General features: G+C 40.1%; 1 protein-coding gene across 2 annotated transcripts in view; it reads left to right on the top strand.

Moving 5' to 3' along the window:
* The first annotated feature begins 12,074 nt into the window (after nt 1–12,074).
* The window catches only part of olfm3a (olfactomedin 3a), a 26,390-nt gene continuing 17,651 nt past the window's right edge, over nt 12,075–20,813 (top strand). Inside the window, exons 1-2 of one of the 2 annotated variants that reach the window (XM_017441064.3) lie at nt 12,075–12,200; nt 12,611–12,810. In XM_017441064.3, coding sequence (XP_017296553.1) covers nt 12,742–12,810 — 69 coding nt within the window. In that variant the 5' untranslated portion in view covers nt 12,075–12,200; nt 12,611–12,741. Of the gene's footprint in view, nt 12,201–12,512; nt 12,811–20,813 lie in introns of those variants that run through there. The other variant, XM_037973058.1, reaches the window with a different exon arrangement.

Raw genomic sequence — 20,813 nt, forward strand, 5'->3', positions numbered from 1 at the left:
ATTATGTGTTGCATTCCTTGTTTTTTAACACAAACCAATTGGGATTGGTTATTTTTTTAGGGGAAACCAGTAATTGGGAAACACGCGGTTAAATCCCCCTGTCAGGAGGGTGGTGAGGTGGAGTTTGTTGCTTACAGACAGAGCCAGTTTCCCTCCGGGTGCTTTCTGCTGGCTCCAGCTTCATGACAGGTGAAAAGGATTATTAAAAACTCTCATCTGATATTTGGCAAGAAAGAAGCAAAAAAAATGTGCTTCCGTGTGATGAACGATTCATTTAAAAGAGAAAAAATAATCACAGGAATACCTGTTATTATCCTCGGTGGTTGTTAATTGCAGTGCCGCCTATTAGTAAAATTAATATCTTGGGGCCTGCGGTGATAAATGGTTTAATAGATGGTGACCGCCAGGATAGATCATGTCTGACCTTTCTAAATCCATCAAAGCAGTGAAAGGACTCCAGATAGGCTATACAATAAGTAAATCCCATATCAGAACCTCTCTAGGCCTCCTTCATGTAGGCTGACGACCCACTCCAATCCACAATCTGTTAGAAAAAAAATCCCTTTCAGTGTGAAGGCCATCATGGTGCTCCGGTGCTCTTAGTACTCAACAAATATGCTTTTATTTCTGATTTTCTGCAGCCTTCCTGTCAGAAGGACATTCTCCCAACAATGATCACACCACAGACACGACGCTCTCAGTCTGCACCAAGATGCAGCTACGAGCAAGGAGGTGAAACCACATCAGAACACGCAGTGTCACATCTGCCCTACGTTGTTTCCTGTTCCTTTTTGGAACCGTTTCCCCAAACCAGCTGGATAAAGATGCATCACTCTGCTGCTGCAGCAACAAGAGACGCTTCTTCTGGAGCTCCTCCAGCCTCAACTGCACTTCCCTAACTTAGGAAAGAAACGTTTAAAATTCATGACAAAACAACTAATCCACTGTAAATACAGTTATCAGAGGGGCAGGCATATTCACTATAAAGTTATATCTGCTCCAATTTAGATACAAAATCTGCTTATATTCACAAAGGAAAAAGCTCCAATTATATGCAAACATGCTCGTTAAGTTCAGCAGGTCTGAGCAATCTGTACTCGTTTTATATCAGACCTCGGCAGAATGCAGGTGTCCTCCGTCACAAACACAGCAGGCACGAAAGTGACAGAAAAATGTTTTCACAGAGTGAGCTTCAGGTCCGATGGAGTACACAGGAACTTTTCAAACTGCACGAGAAACGTCTGAATCAGTAATGATCATCACGGCTCCCTCTCAGTTTTACTTACAAATGAATTTATTAGTAGAAGCAATAATGTCTGACACTCTTCACCGATACTTTCCTGACATCTCTTCATTCTTTCTGTGAAAGCAGCAGATTGCTGAACGCCATCACTTTTCTTCCTGAGGCACAAATACCGCCCGCTTTCAGGAGACAGTAAACATCTGAAGCTAAACGCACGTCGCAAACTGCGCCGAGCTTTGAGATTCAGACGCTTTGTGTCCTGAAAAGCATATACAATAAAAATGACGGGCTTTTACTCTAAAGTGCTCATTTAAATGTGAGAGAGATGTTGTGACAAGATCGGGGTGCAATTCTCATTTTGCAAGGGCTTTGTGAACTAGATGAATGTGCAAAATCTGAAATTTCACCCGCAAAAGATGCAGAAACCAAAATCTGGGCCTCTTTATGCAAAATATACATGTAGTAAGTAAAAACTCTCAGATAAACACACAATATTGACATATTATAATCATGGCACCTCCGTGGCAGACGTCTTTGTGATTCACTCCCAAAACCAAACATTATTTCGTGCTGCATCTTTGCAGATCTGTGACAATATGACATTTGCACATACTTTGCTTGTTTACATAATATAAATAATATTTGCACATTCTGAAACTGTAATAGTCGTGCACAACTATTTGCACCTTATATTTGGACAGTACATAATACTCGCTTCATTTCACTTGCTTCCTATTTTGAGTTACGTTTATTTATTTCTTTATTTTAGTGATTATTTCATTTAGCTGTGTGAAGGGAAATTCAAAATAACACTTTCATTGCCCAGTGTAAGCACTGTTTTGCTAACAATTTACTTTTTGAAGCTCTTATTTTATTGGTATAATCCACGATTTGAAAAGGTCTGAATTTTTAAACTTGTGTCATGAGATCCAGGGCTGAAGCCTTGAATGCTAATATTTAACCACGCTGATGGTTTCCACATTAGAGGATGCAGGTGAAGGGGTTTTCTGTGCAGAACCTCGACCTCATCCACCCCTCTTTCTTCCTCACCCGGCAGGAATGAGGAACAAGTGTTTAAGTTAGTGCATGACAACATATTTATTGGCTTGTGGGTTAATTGTTGCAGCTTCTTGATGAGAGCTTGATGGTTTTGTAGACAAATTCTTGATGACTCCGTCACACGACTGCACCACATTGTGACTTAGTCTCACTCTGTCATGTGTAAGGAGAGTCCGCTGCTTTCGTAATACAAACCTGAAGATCTCACCAAGGTCCTGCAAAGACCATCCACGTTCTGGTTGATTTTTATTTATTTTTTCTTCATGTCAAAGCCAGGTCGTCCTCAGGGAAAACCCAAATCTGGTCGTTAGTGATTCAGTGGACAGAAGGACGCTCCCGCGGCTGCTTTATTTGGTCTTCTTTGTTCATTTGTTAAAAACCTCGAGTGAACTTCAAGGTCACAATTAAAAGGGGAGATAAAGGAGCGGTGAGAGTGATCAGAGAGGTACGTCAAGTGGTTGTGAATAAGCCCCGAGGCACATGCCAAGGTTCCCCCTTGTTAGAGAATCTCAGACTGTCAGCAGCAGGTCCGCTGGGACTGACGACACAGCTCACCCCGTCCCGGGCTTCAAAGACACGCTCTCATTTGAATAAGTTCAGATGAGCACCGTCCTGCTACTCTTCTCATCTTATGCACTCCGTAGTGTGAGCGCACTCGTGGTCATGAATCTCGAACAGGACAACAGACTCCCACACCTTCCCATCAATAAATTTTAGTGCACCTCCTGGGAAGTGGCGAGCCGACGTGCTCTTAAATATCAGCTAAGGAGACAAGCCTGAAGACTGTGTTTATCTGCCAAGGACAAGAGAGGCAAATCTCCCAGAGAGGCCAAGGCATCGTAGAAAACATCTTGGCAGCACCTGTTAAAACATTTAACAGGCTGACTTTTCAAAGGCCACTGCTTTACTTGAAAGGGTGAGAACAGATCTTAACGCAAAAAATAAAAAAAAGGAAGAGGATGGAGAAGAAATACCAGAGCTTTAGAGGTCTTCATATTTAATTAATGAAGTTGGGAGAAGGATGAAGTATCTTAATAAAGCTGCACCTCATTACAACAGCAGAAATCTGAGACATGATTTAATGATATTGCTGTGGTTAAGCGTACACATGCATAGCATCGGTGCATTAAAAGCTAAAATATTTCAGGGGAGAGTTATTATCAGTTTCACACGTCAGTGTGTGAGTGGCTGCATAATTGATTCTGTAAATTATTAACTCTCTCAAAGTGCTGTGGTTAGTTGGTTGGTCGATTTACCGTAACACTGTGTTTGCTCGTGGGTGGGGTGTTCTTTATTTGGTAGCTTTACTTCAGTGGTGTCCAACCCTGGTCCTGGAGGGCCACTGTCCTGCAGGTTTTAGATGTTCCCCTGCTTTGACACACCTGATTTGAATGACTGAGTGAACCTGAAGACCTGCTGAAGAGCAGGAAAAGAAGGAAAGAAACTAAAACATGCAGGATAGCAGCCCTCCAGGATCAGGAATGGGCACCACTGCTTTACTTTATACAGACAAAAGTTACCAGGTACGTTTCCACACAAATAAAAACAGGAATTTGGTGACACAGGTGAGAAAACCAGTTTGTTTTTGGAGCTCGGACAGACGTCAAACATCATTCAAAGTTTAAACGGGTCACAGAAAGCTGGGCTTTACTTGACTGAACTGGCCTTTTGAAATCTTTACCAGCTTTTACACCATCACGGTTTAGAGTTTATCGTTTTTGGAGATCAAATTTAAGAGTTGCAACAATAGACACACTCCTTTGCACTCCTTTTTTTGACAAGACTTTATTCCTTTCTGGAGCTGAACACCGATGAAGTCACCGATCACTGGTTTGATCCTTCGAGCTGAAACGCTCTCTGAGGCAGACAGCGTACGTCAACCAGAGACTGATATGTTTGTGTAGTCTACAGTCAGCTGTGAGTTACCTGCAACTATTCCTCTTCCACCGTTCACAGGTCTGAATGAAACGTTACGATGGGATCTAATCTCCCAGCTTCATCCAGCTTCACTCCTTATCACGACTTAGAGTTCGTCACAGAGTGTGAAAAACCCAGGGGATGTTAATCTTTCCGGATATGGAAACATTTGTCTTCCTCTTTTCTTCCTTTTTTATATCTATTCAACCTTCAAATGTGGGAACATCTGAATGTAATTATTCTTAGTAACAATAAACAAATACCGGCAGCAAATTAGAGACATTTCTGCATTAATCTACAATTAAAAAGTAGCAATACATAATTCTACCAGGTACATATAGGGTACGTACGTGGTCCTGGTACTTACTGTAATGTGTAGTGACTTGGTTCATAACTAGTACATACTTAGTACTTACAATAAATGTACCTGGTATTTACCAGGTGTATAACCAGAACGTACCACGTACTATGCTTATTGGGGGACCAAACAGTGGTACCTAATATATCATAACACCAATCAGACCCTCCAGGATTTGGCGATGTTGCGATCGCAACTATTAATGCAAAATCAAGCAAACCCTGCAAAATCGCAACTTTTTGCAACTTTGCCCAAAACACCGCAACTTTCCCGCAACTTTAATCCAATATTTATTGTTTCTAAAGTGATTCACCACCGTTTCTGCGGTCTAGTCTCTTCTTTGTGGGTTTGTGTAGTGTGGAATACAAAATAAGCCCAAATAACTCATGAAGAAGACACGTGACGTCACTTCCTGTTAACATCAGAATGCCGGGAGCGTGCAGGAGCAGCGAGCGAAGCCAAAATGTGCGCTAATGCTTCACATTTGCCCACAAAGATTTCAGCAAACCAGTTTCCTCCCCAGCTGCAGCTGTTTTGCACGTCCTGCAGTGTAATCATGGAACATAAACGCATCGACAAACACTTTGTGTCTGCAAAACATGTGAGGAGAGCTGCAGACCAGGGACAATCCAGAAATGCTCATGAATGTCAGTTTAGAAGCTATCAAAGTTCTCAAATAAAGCACCTTTTGAGAATGTCAATGTTTGTTGGGAATTATCTTACAAAACTAGGAAGTATTTTTGGTTTATAGATTAAAAGTTATGGTTTTTTATTGATTTTAGTAAAAAAAAATCACAACTTTTAGGAAAATGCCCCGTGAAATCAGGCATTTTAGCCGCAACAATCACAAAAAATGCCCATGAAATCCTGGAGGGATTGCTTACAGAATGCTTTGCTGGAATATACTCAGTACTTACCTGGTACTGGTACAAACCTTGTACATATTGGTACTTACAGGGACTGAACTGTATGATGTAGTGACCTGGTTCCCTGTACTTACAGAGAACATACCTGGTACCTAATTGGTATATACTTAGTACTTACCCGTCTACTGTAAGCTCCAAACTAAAACACAAAAAGCTTCGGCTGCAGAGAGATGATTTAACTATTATTGAGCATTTGACCCCGAGTCTGCTGGGCTGACATGTTAATAACACATTTCTGAAGTGATTTTATACCGAAGCGGTTTGGTCAAAGACGGAGTCACAGCGCACGTCTCTGCGGCGTGTTTGTTTGACAGAATAAAATTACCTTATTCTGAGCAGGGAGATAATGACAAGGTCACAGGTGCTTCAGGTCTTACACTTCTTCTTCTGAAGTTTCTAGTACATTTGTTGTTGTTTTTATTGCCACTTAAATCAATATTTGATGGAATTTCTATTCTTTCATGCCTAATTTATGTGGCTTTAGTTATATGCACTCCTTTAAGGTGCAGATCTTTGTTTCCAGATAAATCGGCAGCATCTACAAAAGTTTATAAAAGTAGGAAGAAGTGAAATGTATTTTTTTCTTTCTGAGCCTTTTTCATTTTAATTGCTTTAATCCTATGCGTAATTTGCATAATTGTATAAATGCTGCATGCAGAAGCAGCAAGCACTGCACTCCCCACCAGATCTTTACTTTCCTTAGAATAAACTGTAACTAATAAGCACAGGCGCGTTTCATTATGGAGGATAATAAAGAAATCTATAATTGGTTTAAACAAAAGAGGAGTCATACTCAAGAGGCTACTCAGCTCCCAGAGTTCAAGAACCAATTATTCAGGCCGGAGCTAATTGGTGCTCTCCATACATTGTAATTAGCTCTGCATGCTGGAATATCCGTGTTGTTGTTAAAACTTCTCAGGCGCCTTCTGGAGAAGTAAAATCATTGCTGTAAGTCAATAATGCTCTGAATACTTACGCAAATTCTAGTTTACTCAAGTCACCCTTATATCCCATAAAAACACCAATAAAAAGAAGCACTAAAATAGAAATATTTTGCATGTGTTAATTATCTTTATGCACAATAAGAGGCACTGGGATGCACACACACTCTTGTTTATATGTAATGATGGGGACCCAGACCTGAGAGGACAACTTTATGAGGACTTCCTGTAAATATGAAGACCAAAGTTTAGTCCCAAAAGGTACGAAGTGACTTACCTGTCGCCATGTAATTGCTTGTGCTTGTGTATTTCTCTGTCTGTTAGCAAAATATCTCCTTAACTAGTAGACGGATATTAATGAAACTCAGAAAGAAATTATCAGATGTACATCTAGAACTGATTAACCATTTCAAGATCAATCAAATCAAACCAGGCAAACACAAAAATGGCTGCAAATCAGTCAGTTTTGCAGATATTGAGCTAAAGTTTGGTGTGGTAGTAGCTGAGAGTCATTCCCAACTCGTGCTTTGAGCACTAACAGATTGTTTGACATCTTTGTTTAAAACTTTGCAACAGGAAATATGCATTCCTTCAAAGCATGGTGCTTTCATTCTATATTATCAGTGCTCCTTAATTGTGCCGCTTGTTGAATAATTTTACTACATTTGATTTTTTTTTTAAGAATAAAAAACATTATATAACTAAAGGCAAAGCAACACATTTACTGGAAGCAGCATTCCTATAAGTAACATCAGTGTATAAGCATGAATGTCATCAGAAGGTCTGAGAAGTGAGCATCATTCTGGGCTTTTAGTGAGGATTCGAGTCTTTGCACAGGCAAATACAAACCACCGCTGAACCCAATGTGAACTCCACAAAGTACCATCATTCATATTTTTAAAGAGTGTATTTTAAAAGTATTAATAGGAAAATGCTACACAACAGGAGTGAAAGTGCAGCATGCATGTACTTTTCAAACCCACCAGTTCTCCAAAATGACAAAAGGGTCCCTCAAACTGAATGCTCTGTTTCTTCCTCGCCGGTTTTTCTAAAACCACTCCATGTTGCTGAGCAACTAATGCCAGAAAGGAGCAAGAGAGAGAAATAACACAGGGGTGGGAAACACAGCGGACGTATAATACAGCAGTGGTTTTAAACAAGTGCACAACAACGGCAGAAACGTGATTTTAGAACAAACTTCTGAGGCTACAGAGGAGAAGAAAATGGTAATCATTACAGAATTAACTGTAAGAACTGAGATAGAAATTTGGGTGTAATTGATGTGGTAAATTTGTCAAAATCAAACATAAAAACCATGATACTTGTCTATTTTTAATTAGTTATAGACAAATAATGCTTAAAGCAGTAAAAATTAACAGACTCAATGACTGTTAAGACGGTTTGGGCTCCTTGTGGTTCCTTCAGATGAAACTTTCCAAATCTAACTCGAGCCGCCATCTTCTTTTTCTGCTGCAGCCCTTCCAAACAAGTCATACTTTACCAGTCCCTTTCTCATTGTCCTGCATGACCTTTGACCTTTAACTTGCTAACTCAGGCCTGTAGATCCCTGAGCATTGCACAATCTGACCTTCGGGGTAGGTTGGCTGGGATGTTCTGGGAAGATTGTGAGCTGTCTCTCTGTAAAATAATGAACTCCAGATAGTTTGGAAATGACCTTTGACCCTTCCCAGATTGATGGGCATCAACAGCTGCTTCTCTGAGGGTCATTGCTGATGTCTTTCCATCTTGGCATTGTGTTAACACACACCTGGATGCTCCGGAGCAGCAGGTGGTCCCAGCAGCTCCTGATCCTGAGGAAGAAGCAAGACTGGGACCAGTTCTTCACTCACAGCCTAAACATTTTGTTTTTGTTTAATAATAATGTGTGATTTTGCTCACTTGATGTCAAACTCTAATTCTTTTAGAACCTGGTAAAAACCAGATTAGTTTTGTTATTTCTTGTTATAGCCTTCCTTTTTCCCATCAGTATCACTTCAGCTGCATTTTACAGAAAGCCTTAAGAGCTTAATTCAACTGAAAGCTCTCAAAACTACAAATCACAAAGAACAAAAGCAAGTAGGGGTCCACTTTAAAGTTTAAAAAGAGAAGGTGAATGTTTTAAATATGCAAAACAAACAGAAATTGTCTACCTAATGGGATTTCATGAAGTGGTGAATAATGCAGCAGAATTGACTGTATGTGGATATGTTAATAACACGACAAACAGCAGAGCCGCAGTTCACAAACACCATTTTCTGGAGGAATATAGAAATAAGCCTATTGGTTTGCTGGCAGTAGCTGTCTGTTTAATTGTAATTACACTAACTGTACTGTCTGAACAAGCTGTATGAAAATGTGCCCCACTGAGACTCTATTATACCATTGTGAATTGGCACTGCATCATCCCTGGATTACTTTTCTCTTCAGACTTTAATTCTTTTAATTGTTTCACACAAAGACCAGGGGTTACTCTTGTCTAATTGAGATGCAAACATGGATGTTTTCTTTATTTTTATTTTTGTGTTTTTTTCTGAAAGCAGTACAGAGATGGGGCTCTGTGAAGCTCACGGGTAAGCAGTGATTAAACCGATGTACTAAAAAAGCAGCTTTTCTTCTCCCCTGACAGGAAATTTCTGCTGCGGAGGGAACATTATGTCTCAGTTTGAACAAAACAGGCCTGTTACAACATACTGCTCAAAAACATACAAGATAAGAAGAAAATACCACAGCCAAAACTGTGAACAACTAAATACACGAGAAAACTCGCCAGATGTGACTCAGTTCGTTCTTTAATGGGAAATAGTTCTTTCTGCTTCTTGTGAAAATTGTACCATCTTTGAGTCCAAAAAAATGTTAATGTAACTGATAACGTTTCGTTTAAATCAGAGATTGTCGAGTTCGAGCTTTCAAAGCTGAGATGTTCTGTAAAATAGATTCACGCAGATTACTTTTTTTGGATTTACCAGATCCTGGATGACTGAGAGTCTACACCAAAATAAGGTAATTTTAAATTTATTGGCAGCAACACATCAAAAAAGTGGTTTCAGGTCGATGTTTCCCCCTGTGCAGCATCTCCTCTTCTTCTACCATCATTCTGTAAACATCTAGGACCAGAGGAGAGCAGCTGCTGGAGGTTTTTTGTCCCATTCCGCTCTGAGGGAGGATTCTAGCTGTTCAACAGTTCTGGCTCTTCTTTTCTGGACTTTTAATTCGTGATGCATGAAATGTTTTCGGTTTGTGAGAGGTCTGGACTGCAGGCAGGTCAGTTCAGCACCCAGACTCTTCTGCTTCAAAGCCACGCTGTTGTAATGTCTTTCTGAAATATGCAACTTCCATGAAAAAGACTTGTTCTGCCAGAGGTGTTAATGCACCCCCATACCATCAGAGAGGCAGGCTTTTATGTGACCCATATCTGATTATTTTATAACTGTCTGAACATCACAAATCCTTTTTTTTCCTAATCCTACTCAGGTAACGTTCATATGTGGTCCTAAATCAAATAAAAATTGGATGTTTTTCAAAGGGACCTCAGTCTAAACTAGTGGTGTCCAATCCTGGTCCTCAGGGTCTCCATCCTGCATGTTTTCCTTGTTTCCCTGCTCCAACACACCTGATTCAGTGGTTAAATCACCTCTTCATGTTCTGCAGAAGCCTGTTAATAACCCATTGATTCAGATCAGGTGTGTTGGAGCAGAGGAACAAGGAAAACCTGCAGGACGGTGGCCCTGAGGACCAGGATTGGAGACCACTGGTCTAAACAGTCATGTCCCTTTCCACCCAATTTTTATGCCACTGAAGTGTCAAAAAGGTCACAAATTCTGCCCTGAAGCAGGCACGAAGCAGCAAGATCAAATGTAAACAATGTATGAAACAAGCATGGCGGATAATAGATTTCTCAGCTCTCATTGAAATAAATAAATTCAGAAATGAGACGCACACACTGACATGTGTAGCATCCATATTTACTGCGTGTAACATCATGTCTTCTTCTTGGGGGTCACTTCAGGGTCCCATACTGTTCACACTGGAGTTTAATGGCTGTCGCATTTAAATTTTAACGTGAACAAACATGCTAAAGATTAGTATTAAGCATTAAGACCTGCAGTGTGAACGTAGCCTGAAGTGAACGTTCTGTGGTAAAATCTACAAAAAACATGAAATTTAAACCGTGATTGTGTAAACACCATTAAAGATCTCAAAATACCATTTTAGTCGTGTAAAGTCCATCTTTCTGTGACCCATTTAAACTTGAAATGATGTCTCTACTGTGAAGTCTGTCTGAGCTGTGGAGCTCCATGAAGGGCTAGGTTTTTACCACTTGTTTCAGCAAAATCCCATTCTTGTGTGGGGACCTTTTTTTTCCTCCATATTCTGTTTATGATGTATTGCTACCAAAAGTCGCAGCACACTATTCCCGATTGAGTTGGACATTTGATGTCTATTTTTGCTCGAGCTTTTCCCAAAGCTGCGGGAGGAGATGCATATTAAAAACCACGGCAGTGAATAGTAATAAAGGTGCATCAATGCATTAGCGCTCTTAATAAATAAACGAAAGCAGCATTTATTTGTCTCAGATTTTTTTTATGATCAACAGCAGAAGGTGTAAACCTGTAAGATGACTACAAATTCCTGCTTTGCGTTTTGAGCCATTTTAGACTTTTCCAGAGGCTGCACAGCCTCGGTAGCCCTCACCAGCATCTCATCTCCCCTGCTGCTGTTCCACTGATGAATAGTTTCATGAATATCTCATGCATGAGATATTCATGAAACTATATAAATGTACCCACAGTGCAGCAGAGAAACCAACCGTGAAGCTTGTAAATAAAACCCCTTCAGCTCCAGTGCTGAACAAGTGTCAGAAAGAAGCAAACACTCTCGACTTTCTTCCTCCTCATGCAGAAAATAATATAAGAAAATGTTATTTTTTTAGAAAAATGCATGACGGACTTTTATTTCTGCTAAGCCTGTTTCACATTTCGGATCTTTAAAAAGTAGTTCTGCTCCAGGAGACAAAAAAAGCTCTTAAAAAAATCCATGCCAAAGCCAACTAACAATAAAAAACAGAAAAAACACAACAACTCAGTCAGTTTTACGGTTAGTGACCTAAGATTTGGTGTGGGAGTAGGTGAGAGTCATACACAACCAGCAAGGAGCTCTGGAGGCTGCGTGACATCTTCAGAATTCAGTAATTCATCATGTGATCCTGGTTTGATTAACAGAAGAACCTGAGTCAACAATCTAATCTAATCTACGAAAGATATTTTATAAACTTTTACACCAATGTCAGTTTTTCTTACACACTTTTTTACGTATACGATGGTATGGTTATTAGCACACGTAAACCGCACCAGCAGCAGCTAGCTGTAGCACCTCCAGTACAACCTGGAGCACTTCCTGCAGGAATGTCCAAATATTTCTGCTTGGAATCACTTTGGACAGATGTTTACCCAGAATGCACTGCAGCTGTCAGCACAGTGGTGGAGGTCTGATGGTTTGGGCAGATTCTGGAGTCAGATGTGACAAACAGGACAATGATCCCAAACACAGCAGAACGGTCCAGAACCAGAACCTCAGAGAGCTGAGCTGAAACCAACGAGCTGAAGCAACGCTGGAAAGAAGAGTGGGCCACAACTCCTCCACAACCATGAGAGAGACAGTTCTGCTGCTGGAGGAGGTTCTACAACCTGCTGGACCCTGATTTTGTTGAACAGATAATGAAACGGGGGAATCTGTTGAGTGTTTTTTGGACACCTGAGGTCAGATTTCATTTTTATTACGATCTAAAACCTCAGAACTGAAGGAGTGGGGTCTTTCTTTTACCCATGAGGGGATGTTTCACATTGCACTCATTAAATTCTCTCTGCAGTTTAAGATTTCTCCTTTTTCCTCCTTCTCAGTGATAGATAGATAGATAGATAGATAGATAGATAGATAGATAGATAGATAGATAGATAGATAGATAGATAGATAGATAGATAGATAGATAGATAGATAGATAGATAGATAGATAGATAGATAGATAGATAGATAGATAGATAGATAGATAGATAGATAGATAGTGACATCACTTGCTGCGCCTCCCCTGCAGTCTGCAGGAGCAGAAACATTTGAATATTCCTCCTCTGCTCCAAACTTTCCTGTTTTTCCTCCTCCTCGCCGCCTTCAGTCGGAGCTCCGGGGAGCGGTGGGTGTGATGCCGCGGTTCCGCCGCCGTCAGAGCGCTCTCCCCGCGGTCCCACAGCCTTAGAGAGCCGCCGACCGCGAGGCAGGAAGGACCGGAGCACCCCCGGCAGCAGCATGCGGGTCCCCGGGAGCGTCCTGTACCCCGTCCTCTCCCTCGCCGTCTTCGGACTGTACCCCTCCATGGTGAGTCCTCTTCCCGCTGCAGGATGAAGCGTGTTTTTTCTTCATGCAGATGCGCCAAACTCGACTCAAAACTCCTGCAATTTGTTTGTCTTTAACCCTGACAACCCAGTTAGAGAGGAGAATAGAAACAGAAATAAAAAGCGCTCATGAGGCGCAACATTGCGGTCGGCTTTTTGCGCCCCTGGATAAATTAAGTTTGAGTCTCCTCTGCAGATTTAATCCCTGAGAAGGATTTACGAGCAGATCTGTGCTGATTTAAACCTAAAAATGCCAAAATAGGATTTATTAAAATATAACCCTTAATATTTAACTAAGAACTGGAATGACACTTTTCTTTTTATTCTCGTTTCTCTTTTATTCTTTTAACATTCTGGTATAACTCTGGTTTTTTTCCCCCCCGTTTTTTACCCATTTTAGCCATTTTCTGCACCGTCGCCCGCCGCAGAAAGGCGACACGCGGACGATCGTGTCGTTGCCCGTCTCTGTCTGTTAGCAAAATATCTCTCGAACCACAGGAGGAATTCTAATGAAACTTTCGGAAAATATTTACAACTGATTTTAAGTTTTGGAGCCAGTCCAATTCAAAATGGCCACCACAGCTAGTCGACAAACCCAACACAGACGTGGTAGTAGCTGAGAGTCATCCCTAACACATGCTTTGAGCTGCTCCTGTTTTTAAGAGTTTCTGAAACATTATATTCTGTCTGTTCTTTTTTAAAGGGGTAGTTCGGGTCTTTTGACGTGGGGTTCTGTGGAGCTGTTGTGCCCAATCAGTATCTTACCTGTCGTGGATTACTCTTTGAGCAGCCTCGGTTTGGAGAAATCGAGTTTAAAGCACATTATTACTTTATCCATCAAGCTGTAAAAGCCCTCATCTGATTGCTCAAATGCAACAATTTACCTTCTGATATTGTTGTTGTATTATTGTATTAAACCCTAAATGTTTAATTTATTTTAATCTATCCTTTGACACTTCTTTTGAAGCGCTGTAACAACTGGGGTTGAAATAATATGTTTAAATTGACCTAAATTGAATTAATTGACCTGATTGACGAGTTAAAGGCTAGTCTGAGCAAGGCTGATATTTTAAAGGTACTTACTGCAAACTATGAAGTCAAAAAAAGTTTTATCAGCTTTATCAAATGGTGTCGTTTGAAAGAGTTTGCCCAAGGATTTTTCTAGATATACTGATGTGCTTTTCTGAAATGCAGGTACGCACTCAGTGTAAACAAATCTCTTTTATCTGCGTAATTCACTCAACAAATCTGAGCATAAGTACGGACCAAAACATCAAAATACTCGGACTTCTACATCACAAACAGTTCTTCTGTGGACTGTTTTCATAGGCGATACCTGGCAGCTGTTCACTAATTTTGCTTAGGAAACATTTTTGCAGTAGCAGCTCATGACAGCTATAGCACTTCTGGTGCAGCCTAGAGGCAGTTCCTGCTGGAATATCAGACATTACTGCAGGAATGATTGGAAACTATGCATTAAATGGTTATTTCAGCAGAAATATTAGGATCTTCCTCCCAGAAATGCACTGGAGGTGCTACAGCTAGCTGCTGCTGCTACTAGTTACTCTCACAAATAGCTAAAGATTTGTATAGAAGCTGTAGAAATTACTTTTTTTTTTGAAAATGGATAACTTTGCTGAAATTTGTTGGAGAATTGCTGAATTGTTAAAGCTAAAATGATCAGAAAAAAGCTAAATTTAGCTAAAAACAAAAGTCAAAAGCTAAAACCTGCAAGAGAGTAGCTAATTGTTGTAAACCTAAACAATAGCTACAACTAACAAAACAGTAACTGCAAGCTAAAATTACAAAACAGTAGCCAAAAGCTAAAATTAACAAAAAATAAACTAGCTAAAAGCTGAAATGTCCAGTCATAAAACTGCACAGAACAAACTATAAACAGGAAATAACTGTAGAAACGTAAAATGGATCATATTAGCCGTTAGCTCGTCGGTTTGGTCAGAATTAAATTTCTCTAACTGAAGTATTTATTACAGGTAAGATATTAATTATTCATCATCTTCCTCTGAACTGCTGCTGCCGTAAGTCATTTTCAACCCAACAGAGTCGGTTTTTGGTGAAATAAAAGCTGGAATAACTGCAGCTGCATCATCAGTCACTTGTGATTAACGAGCGAATCGGTGAGATGCTCGAGGCTCAGGGTCTTCTGGTGGTGCTGCGGCTGAACTTCACTACAAAACCCACATAAAAGAGGAAAAACATTCGGTCCATTCATTTTGGTTTTCTAAAAGCCTTTTCTGCCCTGCTGATGTGAAAGAAGCACTCAGTGACAGAAGGAGCTTTGTTCATGAGATCCTTGATATCTGAAACAATCAGGTGAAAAATCAATTAATGCACCGACAGGAAATGAGTCCAAAGTTATTTTCTTTTTCAGTTCATCTTTTATGCAATTCAAAACAAAAAAAGATTGTGTGCAGTTCACAACCCGAGGCTTCGGTGTTTTTCCAGATACTTTTAAAACCCCTGTCGTTGCCTGGTTGTTATCGCCAGCCGTATTTACAGATGCTGAGCTGAAATTTGGTGTGGTAGTAGCTGAGAGTCATCCCCAACGAACGCTCCAAGGTCTTAGTTTGATACTTTGGGATGTGTGCAAGGAATGCTAGGTGTTTTATTTGGTAACGCATTGAAATTATTCTAAGTATTTATCAATCACGTTTGGTTCATCATGTGAAAACACTCGTTTTGACCTTCTTTCATGGTGTGTGTGTGTGTGTGTACTTTCATACCTTTCATCTTTTTTGTGATTGTGAAACAAAGCGGGATGCAGATTGCCTGGCCTCAGCCTCTCAGCCTCCGTGTTTCGTTTTGATCTGGGAAACCTTTTATGGTATTAGACCAAGCGAGAAATGATTAAGCTGTCACTCTCAGGTGTCAGAGCTCGGCTTTGTTCAGGGAGGCATGCGTTAAGATTTATGTGTTTGTGCTGCGCTCCCGTGACCCCCCCCAGCCCACCTACAGATTCAGGTTAGCAGCTATAAGATAACCTTTTAGCAAGCAGCAGAAAAAAAAGAAAGTGTTCGAAGCTGCAGTTAATGTATGGATTTGTCTTTGTTGTGGTGCAGCATGATTTGGTTTGGCAGCTCTCGCCTCTGCAGTGTACATAACAAAACCCATCGGAGGCTTTAGGAGAAAATGAAATAATTGCATCGGGTGGTTTTCCCTTCTGGTCTGTGCCAGTCGGGTCGTTACGCTGTGGCTGCTAACGGCCCTCAGTTACTCTCCTTATTATGGCTGGAATTTAGCTTTTATTACTGCACATAATACTCTGCACCTGGAGGATGTACTGACTGAAGGGGGAAGAGTGTTTTAATCAACGTAAGAAGTCTGATGACAGCCGGCTTTAAATGCATTCAATTAAATTAGATTAAATCTACTTTGTTTATAATAAAACTTACTTGAATGTCTTGCATGTTAAGAGTTAAGGTTTTAGGTCAGTATGTGTAAAGCTGATAAAAGTTAGAAATAAACAGTTGAATACTTCTCTTTTTTACATGCTTTGGGGCTGAAGATTCCTCCCTGAATGAGCTGACAGCTGTTCAGAGTCTGTGCTTTGTGTGTGTTTTAAAAAACTTTTTAAATCTCCCATCAGGCCTAAGAGCCTGAACACATTCACGGCTTTCTTTGCCGAAACCTTCCTGAAGGTCTGAACTGAAAAACAAAACATTAAGAGAGGATTAGATTTTAAAGACAGCTCGTCTAAATGATGGTTTCAGAGAGAATATTTGCTCGTTGGAATGAGTTTCAGAGAAACTAACATGGAAGTGAGCACCTGTGGGTTGGAGTTTTTGTGTAGGCACTTAGCCTCTTTGCCGGTGATTGTAGGTAGGTGGCAGAGGCGAGCACACACGCGGCCACCCCGTGAACTCGCTCTCAAACACAAAAGCTTATTTGTAAAAGCGTTAGCAGGTTAGCCACTTCACAGAGGTGAGGCGCTGAGCCTCGGCTTTTATCGGAAGGTTTTCGGTCACATAATCAGACGTTAAACACACCTGGATATTATGAAATGAAGCGAAATCAAGGCTGCAGAGGTTTTGGGGGGGGTATATTCCATCCTGTCATTAACGCAGCAACCTGTGGCTTGACTTTCAAAGGAAACGCAGAAGGTGTTTCTGAAGTTTAGTTTTCTGAAGGGATCGCCTGCACTGAGCTGATTTCATTTCTTCCATGTTTGATATTTGCATTTATCTGCAGAATATGGATTAAGGTGGTATCTCACTGAGCTGCAACGGTTGGAAACTCAAAACTGGGAGAAAATAGGTGGATTTTGTTATTACAGTCTCACTAAATTCTGAGCATTTGCGACCGAGCAACCAGCGAACTGTGTGGGGGAAAGTTTATGATTCATTAGAAATGAAGTTTTGGACCATTTTGACCTGGTCAAGATGCCACAGCAGGCAAAATATTACAATTATTATTATTATAGCAAGTCAAAATCAACATAACACAAGAGGGAGTCTCTAGAATGTCTTGCAACAATCACTGTGAGTCTCAGTAGAGATATAAAATCCTTAGAGCTTCATATATTTTCCTTAAATTAGCTGCAGAGTCGCTGCAGGCGTCTCAAACCTATCCGAGCTCTTCTCTGACAGAAAACACATCCAGGTCTAAAAAATCAGGCTAGTCCTAATCTGCCTATCTTTATTTCTAAAGTGTACTCCAGTAGATTAAATCATAAGTATGTAGGCGGCTGCTAAAGCCGGCACAACGTGTACAATAGTTTTACAAGCACACAGAAGTAGGCCGTCATTTTCAAAAATTTGCTGGTCGATTTCATTAAGAATTCGGTGAGACTGTAAAGGAAAATTTGCCTACTTTCTCGTAATTTTGACTCACCAATTAGTCTCTGGCAGTCACGGCCCAGTGAGATGCCACCTTTGGGGTCAAATTAAAGGCTGAAACATTTTGTGGCGGTGGCCTTCAATTAAAACAAAGAGTTTTGATCTCAAATAAAGGTGCAGGGGAGGGATAAGGATGTGTTGGACTGAAGAGTAGCTGAAAAGAGGAAGACCATGGTGAGGTTCGTGGATGTGTGATCGAGGACAAATAATCAACTTTATTTTGAAAATATAGCTCTACCTTTCTACCTTTAATTAGCATTTAAAAGTAAAATAAAAATCTTTTGAGCAGGAATGTCAAAATGTCTCCCTTTTTTTAATTTTTGTAAATGGTAACAATCATAAAGTTTTCCTCGTGTTAACTATTTTTACGTTATTATGAAATAAAAATCTGTTCATGTTATCCAGGTGTTGCTGTGTCAGGATCCCTGTGAGTCCTTAGATCATTTCTGTGCTTTTTATTTACGGAGATAATGAGCGCTGCGATAATTTGTGCTTATTTTTAGAGCGATGATGCAGATTTTAAATGAAGGTTTCTGGGTTTGAGCTGAGACAAACAGGTTTTAAACTCTCCACAGACGGAAAAACACACCAGAGTTCATCAATTCTGGAGGAAAAAATGTCGAGTTTCCCTCTCAAACCTTCCTAATTTCCTTCACTCACAATTAGTTTATCACGCTCGGGCCTATTTACAGGTAAAGACACAGAAGATGCAGTAATTACAGCTAAAAAAAGCCACTTTGCTTAAAATTAATTAGGTAAAAAAGTACTAATTCTATTTACATCTAAACGTCGATCCAAGTCCAAATAAGACTTCATACGGTTCATTTATTATTGGAAAAAATGTAAAAGTTACAAAGTTATCCCCTGTAATCATGAAACTCTCACCTTTATCTGTGATTTTTATGACATTTTTTAAAACTGTTTTTATTTAGCTTTTTCTCCTCCTGTTAGTAAATGCAGCTCAGCTAATAATAATCCTAATTACAAGGGTTGAGACGCGACGTTTAAAACTCCCAGAGGCACAGTTCCAGTTCTCTCCTTGCCCCCCTTCTGATTACTGTAATTACAGCCCAAGAAGTCTCTATATCAGATACTTGATGAGAGCTAAACGGCTAAACATGAAGGTATTTCATAAATTTATAGCGTCCCCAGGCAGGCAGGCATTTCAATTTGTTCCAACCCAGGAGGAAACGTAAAATAACTGATTAAGTTGCTGTAAACAGGTCCCTGTTTACAGCAACTTAATCAGTTATTTTACTGATTAATTCGGAGGCTGGGAAGAGGTTAGTTGTTGAGTTTTAGCTGCCTAAAACTTAAAGATTAGGAAACCAAAGTTTAGTGTCAATGTGATTGTTGGCTAAGCTTCATCTTTCTCGATCTGCAGGTTTTCCATTTAGATTCTGTGAGCGTTTGAAATATGCAGATATTTTTATTTAGGTGAGACTAAAACCAAAATATCTAAAAGTACATAGATTTTGATTTAATCAGCTCTAATTACCTGGTTATTCACCTTCTGATCAGCCAATAATGTAGCTGGTTAGTCTTCATTAAAACCCTGAGGAGACCCTAACCCTAGCCCTGAGCCAAAATGCTCCTACCCCTCAAGAACCAATTTTGATCTCTTTAATGTTTTTTTTTTACACAATCACAGTTTAAGTTTTAGGATTTTGGGAGATTTCATGGCTGCCTCCTTAAATCCTGTAGAATTTGAACGATTTACTCAAGATTAGAAGTTTTAATTGATTAAAAGCCTCAGCAGAATTTTATATTTGAAGTCCGAAGAAAGCTAAAGAGCAAAGAGGAAGAGGTTTCAAATCTCAAAATTTACAATTAGACTTTATAGAAGATGATTTATGTTGCAGACTTATTGTAAACACTTGTCTAAAAAACAAAGGAGCGCATACAGATGTTGGTTTAATCAGCTTTTAAGTGAAAAGTCTAACTGTAAACATCTTTTTGTGCTGCTTATTCAGAATCAATTTGCTTCTCGTCTCCTACTCAGACTCATTAAAGAGGAGACATTTCCAATTTCCTCACTTGGAAGCACATCAATAGCCTCAGATAATCTGAAAATCCAGATGCTAAGATGTGTATTTACTGTACGGCTCATTCTCAAGTATTTTTCCTGTTATTTAAAGTATCTACTTTAAGGATTTTCTCAGTTTCTAAAGAAGCAATTACTCCACTTAAAATGTTAGGAGAAAATTGTTAAAGCAAATGGATTTCTATCTAACTTCAAAGAACCTCTTGAAAAAACACAGATCACATCGTTCTGGTGTTTATTCGTTAAAAGTTAGGATTTAAGAAACACATACGGACTTCAGCTCAGCTGTGGTTCTTCTTACCGACTTTGCTGCAGAACATAATTAGAAAGAAGAGTTTTAAAGGGCAGTAAAGAGTACGGAGTAATCAGGTGGATGACCTTTGCTGCGACATTTTGTACAAAGTGACCTTGCCTGATTCTGCAGGTTTGGTGGTGCTGATATGACAGAAGTATCGTTTTCCAGCAGCATAAATGTAACATAAAGAAGCTACCAGGAGATATTCTGCATGCTGCTGGCACAGATCAGTCAGGATGTGCAGGCACACACGGTGGACCGGGCTCCTTCATTATTTTATCAGCTTTGCAGCCACTTAGGTGTGGTGGGTCTTGTTCTCCAAGCTGCAGTGATGCAGAGTCTTTTTTTAACCATCAATTAAGTGTTTATGGTCTGTAGCTCCTTTCAACAAACAGTTCTGCTGTATGAACACAAAGCAGAGCTCCTCTTTGGACCAATCAATCACCAAACAACAAAAGAAAATAAGGGGAATTTAGGTATATCTTTGGCTTGTTAAAGGCCCCAGCTAAGGTCATCTGTCCCAGACCAAGAGGAGGAAGACGTTGTAGGTGACTCCCCACAAAGATGTCCGCTTTCCTAGAATAACTCAAAGGAGTTGATTTGGACCTTAAATATGTGTCCGACCAGAACCGTAGCTTCCACTGAGGACCCCGAGGTCCGGACCTCAGTGTTTTATAAAAACATGAATCCAAACAAGGCTTCTGAACGGCGTGGTTCTCTGCGTAGCTCCACCAGTTTCCTGTAGGAGGCGCTGCAACTGTGTGCAGCTGCAGCCAAACTCAATGTCTACG

The sequence above is a fragment of the Kryptolebias marmoratus genome, linkage group LG21 (genome assembly GCF_001649575.2).
Source record: "Kryptolebias marmoratus isolate JLee-2015 linkage group LG21, ASM164957v2, whole genome shotgun sequence".
Lineage (NCBI taxonomy): Eukaryota > Metazoa > Chordata > Actinopteri > Cyprinodontiformes > Rivulidae > Kryptolebias > Kryptolebias marmoratus.